The following is a 13,703-nucleotide window of genomic DNA, read 5'->3' as shown; positions in this document are numbered from 1 at the left end:
AAACGGGGGGGGGGGGGGAGAGGGGCACGTATAAAATATTATAGCACTTTTTAATATGTGCGTAGTGAGATGCGTCTTAAAGTACATTAATTCTCTCTTCCTTTCAATATTGAATTCTACATTTATAAATACATCGAAAAGTTTCACTGTTCTCTTTATAGTGGAAATTTGATTCCGGTGAGACGGTTTGAGGAACCGCGAAGGGCTTCCTCTCTTCTTCGCGATCTCTCATTCCCCTGCACCTTAAGCGAGTCTTACGCTTACTTACGGACTTACGTCTGGAACGATGCGCGGAAGGAAGAAGCCGGAGCGACTCGTGCGCTAATCGTTCTAACGAGATCAAACTACATTATTCCGACTTTACTAATCTTTATTAATCTCGTTTTTACCTGAGGCATACATTTCCGCGGTGACTTCGTGTTTCGCGAAAATGAAATAACAAGCGGCTTCGTTATAGGCCTCTGGCATTTCGATTGACGTAATCATTACAAATTATGATATGATCTCTCTCTGATACTCTTGTAAAAGATATAACATCGAAAAAAGACTGCAACTGCTGAAGAAATAAATGATTTCATTGAAGAGATAAACTGGAACAATGATGAACACTTTCTGCATTTTCTGATACCTTTATATTCAAAATGACGGTAGAATAAATGATAGAATTCTCTTTGTAAAAGGATTAGTTGGACATATTGCAATTCATTCTGTCTTATTAAATGTTCAATCAAGTTGCTAATTTCTAAAGAAATATTAAGTGAGCCGATGTCGGTAAAATGAAATAAGAAAAACGAATAATAATTTCTCAACTTTGAATGTCTTAAACATTTTTTTACGTTTTATCGTTGTAAATTATACAGACTCAGTCTACTTATTTTCTGAAATCTTCAATTATATGCTTTTTGAACTGTCAATAATTATTAATAATTATCTAGATATAAGATTATGCTTCTATTTCTAGATATTTAGACGCATTTTGATACTCATAAGTGATTGTATACGAGTATTTATAACCAGACGTGAATAAGAACACATCGCATGCCGCGATTATTTCGAAGGCGTTATGTATGAAACGAAAGTAGAGTATACATATATGATATTCGCTCCGCAATCGAGGTAACGTTCTGGAACACAAGGCGAGTCTGAATCACGACGATTCACGGCGCGACGTGCCGTTTGATCTCGCTAAGATGCCCGCTAAACACTATCTTAACCGAGGCAGCGTATCCACGAGAGTCGGACTTTCTAATCGGTAACTACGCGCGCTGCTCGATATCGTCGAACAACGTTTTATCTCTTTTCAGACGAGAATCCGGACATGTATTTCTCGATCATTACAGTCTCAAGAATTGAGGTTATAGGTAAAAGCGGCAATTCGTCGAGAAGATGCACAAAGGCAGTCGTAGCTCCTCTCGACGAACACAACTTCTTATAACTACAAAGGTTAAAAAAGGATAAATAAGATTCTCGAGAAATACAAATTATAAAATAATGGAAATGGGCTAATGGAAGTTGGCGTACAGCATGTGTAATTATTTCGTAAAGAAACTTTATTATAATTAACGATCACGTTAGAGATACAAAATAAACGATGTATAAATGTATTTTGATTATTTTTTAGCCATCATCAGCTAACGTATAAATACAGAAAAGTGCTCAAGATATATTAAGCCTTAATATGAATCAAGCCTTAATTTTCGTATATTTGTACTAATTGTGATGTTGGCTAATAGATTAGCCGAATCGTACGTCGTTTATTTCCTATCTTTAATGTAATCGTTAGTTACGATAAAGTCTCTTTGCGAAATAATTGCGCGCTAATTTCCATCAGTCCATTTCCTTTACCTATTTCGTAATTCTTATAACTACGTCGCGCTATCAAACAAATTGTAAAGGACTTATCTCTAAATACATCAAAATCGGAAGATCACGGTAACTAGTAATCTGCGTCAATAAAAAGTGATTTCAGGAAATGAGATCGAGCAAAATGTGAAAGTGGTACGATTAAAGTTTCATTTAAAAAGAGGCGTAAAATATATATACCTATATGTAATAATAGAAATACACATATAACGATTCAATTATTTAGAAATTTTCGAGATATGAAAATTAATATACACGTACCGCTTATGATTTATCTGTTCATAGAGAGAAAATATAAATAAAATTTTCGAAGTAAATTTATAAGGGGAAAGAAATAAAGAGCGCGCGGTAGATAAGTTATATTTCCTTCTGCTCGGGAACGAGATGCAATGTGCCGTGTCTTGGGTAGGCTCTGGTTGTTCCTAAGAGCGTACACCGGCGGCAAGGTCTTACATCGCCAGGACGTCGGACACGGCACCGTGTCTGTATACATATACGTGTATATATACGCGCCGGGCATAGAATTACCAAGGCGCGACTTACCTGGACGCATCCTCTGTGACCAATTATCCCGCTAACGAACCCCGCGCTCTCGCACACCGCCGCTATCTAGCCTCCGCTCCGCCGTCGCGTCGGTCTGGCTGGGCTAATTAATTATAACAATGTCGTTAATTTTACGCGACCGAGTCGAAACGTTACTGACCGAATCGGGCGCGAATTCTCTTCCTACACAGTAACTTCGCTCTCACTGTTAAAAAATCAGAGAGATTATAAAAAATGTTATTTTGGTAAAAGCGGTATAGATAGTAACTGATTAAAAAAACATTGTCGGATAATTCAATATTTTTTTAAGATTAGATATATGATTAAGTATATCTTCTTATTTTTTAGACGTCAATATTTATCTTTAATTAAGATGTATATTTTTAATATTTTTAATTTTGCATGAATTTTTATGTAGGACTAATATAATGAAATAATATCGATTTCCAAACTCAAATTTGCAAAGCAATAAAAAGTAATGGAGCAAAGATCAGCTATGAGCAAATAATTAGGTCACACACACAAAATACATAAAAACTAATTTATTAAAAAATCAATTTCAAAGAATATTAATACTAATCTTTTAACAAATAAATAATGTAGGGACATTACGACTTCATTAAGTCTTCCTTAACTAAATTAAAAATTTATAATAGAAAGTAAATTAATAGATTATACGGACATGAAATATATAATATAGTGAAGCAAGATCGAAGTATTATTAATTTCGCTCCAAATAAAATATGCAATTGATGTAGACCTATTGCTTTAATGTATTAATCAATAATAGAAAGATATAATACAATTTATTTTACATTCTTTCTTCTTAGAAAAATGTCATTATCTTAATAGAAGGAATACACTTATTATTTGTAATGAATTAGGATCGATTGTTCCATCTTTGGTTAATACTTAATAATTTATCCAATGGATATACAAAGGAGAATAAAAGAGTACGAGATTAAGAGTGTAAGAAAGTCAGAGAATAAACTGAAGTTTATCGAAAGGTAGAACGAAATCCAGTCTTACTATATTTAATACAAATTTTATAAATTTATTATTTAAAGCCCATCACTTATCATGTATAAATGACGTTTTGCTGATAGATTTATGCAACACACACGCGCACACACGAAAGGAAAACCGAAAACGTTTGCTAATTCATTCTATCGCCTTCTACCTCCCAAGGACAAATAATTAAGAACGTAGCATGCGAAACGAGATCGTAATGAAGGGAAGCTCGTGATGCAGCAGTTATAATGTAGAAGAGCATGGTCCGCTATCGTTATCCCTTGGCCTTAATACCACCGCTTGCATATCTTGTCGGTCTTATTATTATAATTACCGTCATTATTCGCCACAAAGTCGCTCGTTTCAAACGTCGTGACTCACGTCGCGAGCATCGCAAACGAGAATCCCTCGCGATCGATTCAACTGAGCTTTCGTCGGCGATATCAACGCGATTAGCGCTTCATCTCGTGCAACAAAAAAAAATCGAAACGAAACGTAACTTGCAGTCTTTATCTGTCGATCAACGTTGACGATTCTTCGATCATTACCTGTAATTATTATCTATCGCTTGTGTGAGGCTTATTTGATCGATGCTGTGTGATTTACTTCTTTTACATCTAGAATTATACCGCTTAATTAGTATATGTCACTTGAATTAGTTTCTGCATTTTGATCAAACACGTCTAACTGAGTAATTACGAAGTAAACGTGAAAATTACTTGTTATTATTTTTATCATACTCAGCAATGAAATAATAACGAATTATTTCCGCATTTTTTGAGATAGCACGTATAGTAGTATGAAGTTATGTAATGTGAATTAATTAATCGGTATACTGTGAGGCAAAACAGAACACATAATTATAAAAATAAATACAATGGTCAGTAGTCATACAACATCTCCAGATATGTTTATTGTAAATACTTATGGCTATTCCTCTATTCTTATGTAAGTTTTAATGCAACTTATTTTTGCAATGTCTTTTTATTTACAATAATTTTTAATTTTTTAATGTTATTTTTTATTATTTTTATAAATATTATTTATGTATATATAAATAATGTATGTATTAAAAATTTTTAAAGCAATTAAGAATTTAGCTCTTTGAATTAAAATTTGGAATTTTAAGTATAGATTTGTGTGTGAGTGTGTGAATATATTATATCATATAATATTACATAATAAAAAAGATTATTTCTATTATTAAAATGCCTCAAAAAAGATAAAGTACATATTATAGTACTTTAAATTTCTAACAAATTTATATCGTTGCTCTTTTCATCAGCAACTTGAAAAAACTTATCACATTCACAATGTTCAAAGTCTACGAATATCAAAGTGTTTTGCAAAGTCACGGCATCGCGACAGTGCAATTATGAGTCACGATCAGTCAATTCTCTTTGGCATAATCGCGTATCATGCTCCGTTCGACTCGTGTCTCATCGCCGATGACTCTACGTTAACTGTGCCTTGCAATTTTTCAGGAAAAATCGCGAATTTTCGTGTGACTCATCGCGCGCGAATGATGGATCCTTAATTAAAGCGTTTAAAAGATCGTTAATGATGATCTTCCGAAACGTTGAGTCGCGCGACGTCTTCGGGATTACTAAGCAACTGTGTACGCATAATGACAAGCGGAAATGCTTGTTGCAAGAAAAACGTGCACGGAACACCTGATGGTTTGTTGTCACAATTATAATGCTTACTTCGTACGATTATGATTAGCAAGATAGACATCTTTTTCGGAAATTGCTGCTTTGCAAAGCCTTCGTAAAATTTAGTGCGTGAATAATCTTCTGTAACTAATGTATTCTGTACTTTAACTTAAATAAGAAATATTAGAAAACGAAGTTTTCATTTAAAATTAAAAAATTTGTAGAGTTGAAACAACAAAATGAAATTGATATTTGACTTGAACGTTTTTATAATTTTTTATATACGTACTTAATTCCTTTTAGTGAAAGTTGTGTTGCTTGTATCAAATCGATCTTCATAAAGTTCGAATATTGTCAAACAAAATATTTTAGACTCTCAAAATATATAATATATTACAAATAAACAAAACTAAATGTCGTAATTTGTTTAAGAACAGATTAAAAAGAAGCTTGAGGAGTTAATATTTCCTCATCACTCTCTCCCTACGTGTTTCACTACATTCCATTCTCAGATTCCCTTTTCCGACTGGCGCACATTCCTGGATCCTTTTTACTCGCTTCTTCGCGAGCATAGTTATTTTCTCGCGATCTTCTCATATGAGTCGCTTACTTCTTATTGAGATGCAATGTCGAGTTGTCTAACATATTTTATCCTCTTTTTATCGCATTGACTAGTATTGACTAAATTAACCTGCTTATGAATATTTATCGAGCATATTATATACAAATAAAAACTAATTTATTTTAATTAAAAAATATATATACAATTACGTTTAAAAAGCAACTAAAAATACACAACGTAAACAAAGGAAAAATAATCAAAATCTAATTACGCGCGGTTTTATTTTAGAAGATTTCATTTTGCTTTTTATATAAATATAATTTTATTTGTAAAAAAAAATATAAATACAACAGTTATATTTACTTAATATTGACACACATATTATTATTGGATACTTGCAACACTGTAATTGATTTGTTACTTCATTTCCATCTAAGTTTCGTGCAGTTTTCTTTCTCAATGCTCCTTAAGTTTTAATGTCGCTAACTTTTCTTCGGGTTCTTCACGCACATCGAGGATAATAGCGCGCGTCACGGCGAAGTGCGAATCGATCAATCGCTGCAGTTCACGCGTCAACGAGGATGACATCGCGTCGGTTCTGCGACGTAATTACCGTGGCGACTGGCAACGCGACCTATTAAAACTAAATCAACTTCTCATTAGGCGCGGCAATAAACCAATCTGGCCTCTGAAGACCCTCCAGGCGGCATCTTTTTGCGCTGTCTACGCAATGTTAATAAACCGTAAACGCCGTGCTCACTCTTTCGTCACAAACGGGACCTTAATTAAGAGAATCGAATATTTCAGTGACTTATGCCCGTATTCACAGTGAGGCCTAATATTTAAGGCTTCCTTAAGTTCATCTTTAGATGCTTTTCGTCGAGCATCTAAAGATAAATTTAAGGAAGCCTTAAATATAAGGCCTGACTATATAAATACAGACATTAATCTTGGTTCGATCTTTGTTTCCTCATGTCTTACGTTTTCTCTTATAAGATTTTCTTACTACAGAACATCGCATTTATTAAGAATTTATTAAGTATAGATGCCTGAAACTAAATCGCAACTTAGGCTAAGGAACCAAAGAAAAAAGAGGCAAAGAAATGATTTTGAATTTTGCAACTGAAAATTTTCGATACTATTATATAACTTTATATAGAATACTAGAAATATTACAGCATACTGTAGAATGTAATTTTTGGAATAATTTATTTTGTTACAGAGCGTCATTAAATTAAAATTTTAAGTTGCTTTTTAAACAGCGGTTCTCTCCGAAAGGCAATGGTATATATCTTAGATATCCAAATAATGTACTTTGATTCGCCGTGGAGAGAGCGATGCCGTACGACATCGTTCCGTTCGAAAGGATTAAGAAACGAAGGGATATTCGCCGGTTCTCTCTATATCGATGATCGCGAGGATCTGTCCTGTCGAGAGTTGGCACTCGGAACGCGTCGTGCCATAGCCCGAGCAATGAAAATTCAATGACGCGAGCAATTTGAGCTCGCGGCGAGCTCGCAAGCTGCAATCTGAAAGTATAAACGATAGTTGTGTGTGCTGTGCGCGCGTGCTCGCAGCCTTTCTCTCTTTCTCTCCCTTTCTTCCTCTTCTCTCGTCTTCGTTGTATTCGCTTGGTGTTTCTTGCTCTCTCTCCACGTCCCTTTCTCTCGTTACTCTCGCGCTACCACAGAGCTCACATATACTGTATGGTCCGCTCGGTGGTTGGCTCGCACAGAATAATCGCGTAATTTGCGTGTAACGATGCAATTTGTAGTTATGGCGACCCGGCTCTTTTTCCGTCTTCTTTTTTTCCCCCCTGTCCGTTCTTCGTTTTTTTGCCAGTACCGACGACAACGACATTGGCAACGACAGGACTAACGGCAGCGACAACGACGACGTTGAGCGCCAAGGAGCTTAAGCTTTAAAGACGAAAAGGGCTTGTAGATTTAGTACGAGCATGAATCGTCTTTGATCTCTCTTTGGTGAGCTTATTTTCTCATTTAGCATCGAAGAGGAGAAGCCGGAGTCGCGATCGTTAGTTTAAAAGTCGCGATAATAACTTTAATCTTCATTACAATCATAATTTTGCGCATTATATGTATATTAAAACGTAAAGTGGGTACCTTTGTACTCTGTACAGGGATTAAAAGATTTTCAAATATAATTAAAAATATGAACTTAATTACATACATCAAGATATAGGAAAGAGATGCATATATCGCTCGCCTAAATCCTAAATCGTACCTTATCAATACTTTATATTATTATCATTATTATTAACGTTGAAATAATTAACTTGAATTTATGAAATACTTGATTCTTTTTTCAATAATTTATTAAAATTTCATTTTAATTATTAATAATTGCATGAAATATTTATATAATCGATATAATCGATCACGCTGAAAGACACATCCCGATGATTTATTCTTTATAGATCACAGCGACTTGTTCGTGTTTTACCAATATCGTGTCCTCTATTTCGACGACAAGGCGGATACCTTCGCGGAGAGGATTCTTGCGCATGAGAGAATGAGAATATCAGTAAATTCGCGATTGACTTATAGACCGCAGCGGGCAAAACCACTTCTTTATCTCGATTCGAAAGTTCGTGCGCAGCGGGCGTTCTGTTGCGATATAAATTGCCGACTTAGCTGCGCTAACTATTTATCTGTATACAGGCCGTGCCATCGATCGTAATAGTTGATTTCGCTACACCTAAAGTTCGATCCTCTAGCAAAGTATACATAATCCTTACGAAATGCGCGCGTTTTTTTTTTTTTACGCTATTAAAGTTTCCGTCCACGCGTATTCCATTGCTACTTGTTGAAATAATTTCACATGAATTTGTGATAAAGAGGTCGCAAATCGCATATCTAATTTAATTAATTATGCATCTCATTGGAATTCAAGAAAATGATTTTAATCGTATATTAGGAATTATCAAGTACCTATTATAATCGCTGGAATTCTTTCCGATACAACATTGTAATGCATTTAATATCTGATAATCAACTGATCTAAATATTTATTTATGTGATACCCCCTATATCGTTAACTTTTTTTTTCCTAAATAAATACAAGATTTTTACTTATCTTTGCAGTCTTCTTTTTGTAGCTTTTCTATCATACAATACATCTTTATTAAGATAAACCTGTTAATGTGAACATCTTCCTTCTATAGATACTTCCGATTTCATTTCGCCGATGTTTGCACGCAGGTGCGAGCGCGTATTCTATCCAGCGGAGTCCGTTTTAATTAAAATCAGCCGCATGGCCCCCCCGATCACCTTTTAACCTCTGGTACCACGCGCACGCTGGCCGGCGCTGGTCTCGCTCACGTGCGTGTCCCACGTGCCTTTACGACGCGGAATTATTGCTCGTCTCGCTGTTTATTAAATTGAATTGTGTCGCACCGCGTCGTCACCCTGTGGCAGTGGCTCTTTATCGGACTCCTTTCTCTCCTGCCGCTCTATTACCACCAGCAATTAACTAACCGCTCATTAGGAAGCCGCGTGCACAACCATTCACGCGCCAATCAAAGAACGGCCGACCTGTCGGCTTGCCAGGATTATTATTGCGGTATACGTTCCTCTCTTCACTGTCTGCAGTTTTCCACGAATAAAAAGATGATAACCTGTATACGGAAGAAGTAAAATGATTAATATATGTTCAAGAAAGATAGGAAATTTTATATTACACATTAAAAAAGAATATAAATTGCTATTTAATTTAAGAGATAGATTTCAAACCAATTCTTTCTTAACAATAATGCACTATAAGTAACGAACTAAATTTTCAAATATTTTAGCCAAATCCCTTTTTCGTGTAGTTTCAAAATTTTACTAAATTCTATATTTCGTGAAATTTTTTCTCGAGATCATCGATCCCATCAACTCTGGAGTGATATCCGGGTATAAAACCGGAATAATACTGCGAAAACTCGCGGATCGCCTGCATCGCGGGATAACGCGAAGCAGAGAGAGCGCGGAGTACTCGATCTCAGCAGGACGACTGCTAATAGGATTTTCGTGATCAAGTCCGTCGGCACTTTCGACTCGGCTGGCTCCTCATTCCTACAAGGAGGCAAGCCAAGTATCTGTCTATATGAAGCGTCGCGCGTGTGTGCGGCCACCATTGTGCCAGATCGTGCATCCGCTGTAACTTAGATCCGCGCTCCCTACGTTGACCTCAAGGTGCATCGGTCTCGTTGCAACGTACATGTTACAGAATTTGCGTAATCACGTATCATCGGTCCAAGCCTCCTCATCCGCCTTTCTGTTCGCCTCTTCCCGTTCCCTCTGATCGCGCTACGCAATCTTGTCGTTCCACACGTGCACGTTTACGTGGTACGTACGTGCGCCGAGAGATGTATCCAATAAACAAGAGAAACTTACCATGCCGTTCCATAAGCATTAGTCCCGTCACGTTTATGGTTGCCCGTACACGCTCTATCAATAAGAATCTGCATATATCCGTCTACGTACTCGGATGGATCTTGATTTCAGCACATGGTAGCTAATCGCTTATCTTTTATCGAACGCCGATCGTGCTGTCTTTCGTTATTACACATGTATTGTAACGCGTGAATTAACGCGAACATAGGGAAACATATTTTTACTACCGGCGAAAAATAGTTAATGTTTTTGTGTTATAGAAGATTAGTCGTCGTGAGATATCTAATCGTACATGACATTAATGGAGAAAGTACGATTGATGTATTAAGATCTAAATTGGCTGTAGAGAGAATTTACAGGAGGAAATAGATTTTTTGTAATGAGGACATTTCAGTTAGAATTCGTTCCGCAACAGCGAATAAGAGAAATATTCACGTACATATAAATTTATCATTAAGAGTGTGTCTCGAGTATTAAAATTCGGAAGACTATTATTCAATACTTTTAAGTAGATTTATAATTGTTTAAAAATACGATCGAAATTGAATTTAAATATATTTTCGTTCTTTTTTCAGGATGCAAGAGTTTCTTCAAGAGGAGTGTCAGGCGGAATCTAACGTACTCGTGTCGAGGGACTAGAAATTGTCCGATCGACCAACACCATAGAAACCAGTGCCAGTTTTGTCGCTTGAAAAAGTGCCTGAAGATGGGCATGCGCCGGGAAGGTATGCACTGTACTGAACCCTTTCTACGAATTTATTAGCGATCGATCTCCACTGGTGATTACATCGAGATCGCTGAAATGTCTTCACGGTAATACTCGAAATTCTCGAAAAAAAATATTACAAGTTTCAATTTTTAGGAAACTTTCAAAATATTAATAAAGTTGTTTGTTCATTGAGAAATGTTTTAATGAGATACTTTTCTATTTAACACATTATTTATAACTTTTTAAATTTTAATATATATATTCAAAATAAATTTTTGTTTTTTTTATTGAAATTAAAATAATATTAAATATTCAAATAAAAATGTTAAATTTATGAAAAATATTAAAGATAAAATATGGACTATAGAAAATTAGGCGCTTGCGATATTTTTTTCTTGAGATCTTTCGTAGCGCGCTTTTTCCAATAAAAACACGAAAAGTCGTGGCCGAACGATGTTTCTCTGATATATGAAATAAATCTTGAATAGATGTCGAAAATAGCACAATTTCTTGTATATGACGCCATACGCGCATCAAGATCAAAGTGCATGGTGACGAAAATATTTCTGTTCGTCGTGTTGTTTTCTGGAAATAAACGTTTGTTTTGTGATCAATTTGGAGCAAATAACTAAAAATATTGTAGGAAAACTTAAGTTAAATTCGATGTTATTTCATAGTTTGGATTCAAGAAACGATGTCATTTACAACTATTCATTAGAAAACTCCTTATTTGATTGTAATAGTCGGAGAAACGTCGTCAACGATCCGATGATACATTCGCGACTTGCTGTGATCACCCGTTAAACTCTCCGTCACACGGTTCACAAATCGAGCTCCCATTTCTGATTCTTGATATTATGATTGAGCTGTGGAATTTCTGGAATTATGCGTATTACATATAATAATACGCACGACACCATTTACATGTCTACAATTACACATCATTTATTTTGGGCAATAATTACAAGTAAACATATTTTCAAGTCTGAAAATGAGAGAGATTCAGAGGAATATTTTCAATTGCGATATAATTTTAATATTTAATTTAATACAATATTACATTACTTTAAATTTTAAAAAATTATAATTATCATTTAATAATATATCATGCGTGTTATTATTTATATACACACACCATGATCATTTCTATAAACATATGTTGTCAGTTACTTTTGTTACAAGTTTACTGATTATATAAACAAATGTTAGATATCAGCGACTATTAGGTCCACAAATTAGCTTGATTCTGAATATATTGTATATACGCGTTTTATTTCGGCAATGTCTACACCTGAGGACGTCATGTTTGGAAGCATGGCTTTCGGCGCGCTTTGCCGCGGCAGGAACTTTTAATTGCAGCCTGTGGAAAGACCGGAAAGGTTCCCACGCCTTATCCCCGCCCGTGATTCCACGTTCCTCCGCTCTTGAACTTGGCTACTCGCGCCGCGCGCGATAACATCTGACCTTGTTCTGCCGCGAGCACGAGGAGAAGAGGAACGCGCTCTCTCGCTGGTCATCGGCTCTCTCGGCCTGCCCAGGTGTACAACCACTTCCGTCCGAGACGTGGCCGTCTGTCTGCCCCGGAGCGTGCTCGCGCCGCGATCGTAAATCCGGTAAATCACGCGTTTTTACGCGTATCAGCCGCACGCGTCGACTTGCGTGGCTGATCAACGAGAAACACAAACGGAAATCGACGATTCTGTGAGGCCAAGAAAAACGAGATATAGCGATTACAAGCAGGAAGTCAAATTGATTTGTTAGCTTTTTCCAACTCAGGTATTAATTGAAGCCATTATCCATCATTCTGATCCTACTTTTAGAGTAAAGTCAAAACAGCAAATTATATTAACACTTATAGCACCATTAATGATGTCATTTTGACTCTATTAATCAATTTTTTCTTTAATTTTTGTGTTAGATACGCAGTATAAAATAATATTATGCAGTATGAATGCTATTGTCATTTTAATCTTGTTTTACATTATGCTCCTAAAATAAATCTATGTACTGATCGCATCTATATGAGACTTCCTATTTCGAAATTATTTTTATTTTTTACGAATATATAAATTTAATAATTTAATACTAATATATCTTAGAAAGTCTCTATAGAATTTCTACAATCAAAATCTCTCGTGGTAATGTGATCCCTGTAAGAAAGAAAAATACATAAGCTTGTTTTATTTTTAAAAATCGTAATTCCTTAAGTCGCTTAAATATTTTCTCACTGATACTTTTCATTACAAATTATCGAAGTCTTGAGACCGGAACAGCTGTCCTTCATTTTCGTCTGATTTCTTTCGTGTGTGCGAATTGCAGAAAGCGCGTGACTTCCTAAAGACACATTCTCGAATATCGTGAGCCACGTTGTACTTTACGAAAGAGAAGCTTGCGCATGATTATTCGCACGAGAGCAGGCAACTCTTCTGTCCGCGGCACAGTTTTTCCCACAGGAACGTAGACACGAGAAGCACAGAAAAGACGTCGCATTTTCTGCCCTGTCAAAGCGACATCCGCCTATTATCTGCGATGATGCCCCAGTCTTTGATAATAATTCGAGTCGCGGGGCACGTAACTCCGTGTACACTCACCTGGTCTTCTGCTATGTACGTTCGCACGAAAGATTCACGAGAAGGAAAGAGGGACAAGAAAAAGAGTAGAGAAAGAGGACGAAAGAGGCAGAAGAAGAAGACGAAGGAGTAGAGGACGAAGAAGAGGGCGTAGAAAAGAAAAGTGTACGAAGGGCCAAGGGCCGCGGGAGGAGAGGATGACGAGGGCAAAGGGGGGTACCAACGGCAGGAGCGGCAGCAGCAGCAGCAGCAACGGCAACAGCAACAGCAGCAACGGGAGGAGGCAGAAGAGGCGAGAGGTCGTGGACGATGGAGGGGAGAGGGTTGAAGGCGCGCGAGGAGAGAAGAAACGAGGAGGAGTGAAGGTGGCGGAGCAACGAGAGGGGGGGGGGG

General features: G+C 36.5%; 1 protein-coding gene across 1 annotated transcript in view; it reads left to right on the top strand.

Moving 5' to 3' along the window:
* svp (COUP transcription factor 2) overlaps window positions 1-13,703 on the top strand; it is a 122,017-nt gene that overhangs the window by 12,488 nt on the left and 95,826 nt on the right. The window contains exon 2 of the mRNA XM_018539983.1: window positions 10,607-10,756. Within this exon, the coding sequence (XP_018395485.1) occupies window positions 10,607-10,756 (150 nt within the window). The remainder of the gene's footprint in view (window positions 1-10,606; window positions 10,757-13,703) is intronic.

Source organism: Cyphomyrmex costatus, unplaced genomic scaffold (assembly GCF_001594065.2).
Source record: "Cyphomyrmex costatus isolate MS0001 unplaced genomic scaffold, Ccosl1.0 scaffold23, whole genome shotgun sequence".
NCBI classification, from domain to species: Eukaryota; Metazoa; Arthropoda; class Insecta; order Hymenoptera; family Formicidae; genus Cyphomyrmex; species Cyphomyrmex costatus.
The sequence above is the reverse complement of the archived record's forward strand: the minus strand, read 5'-3'. Positions and strand labels throughout refer to the sequence as shown.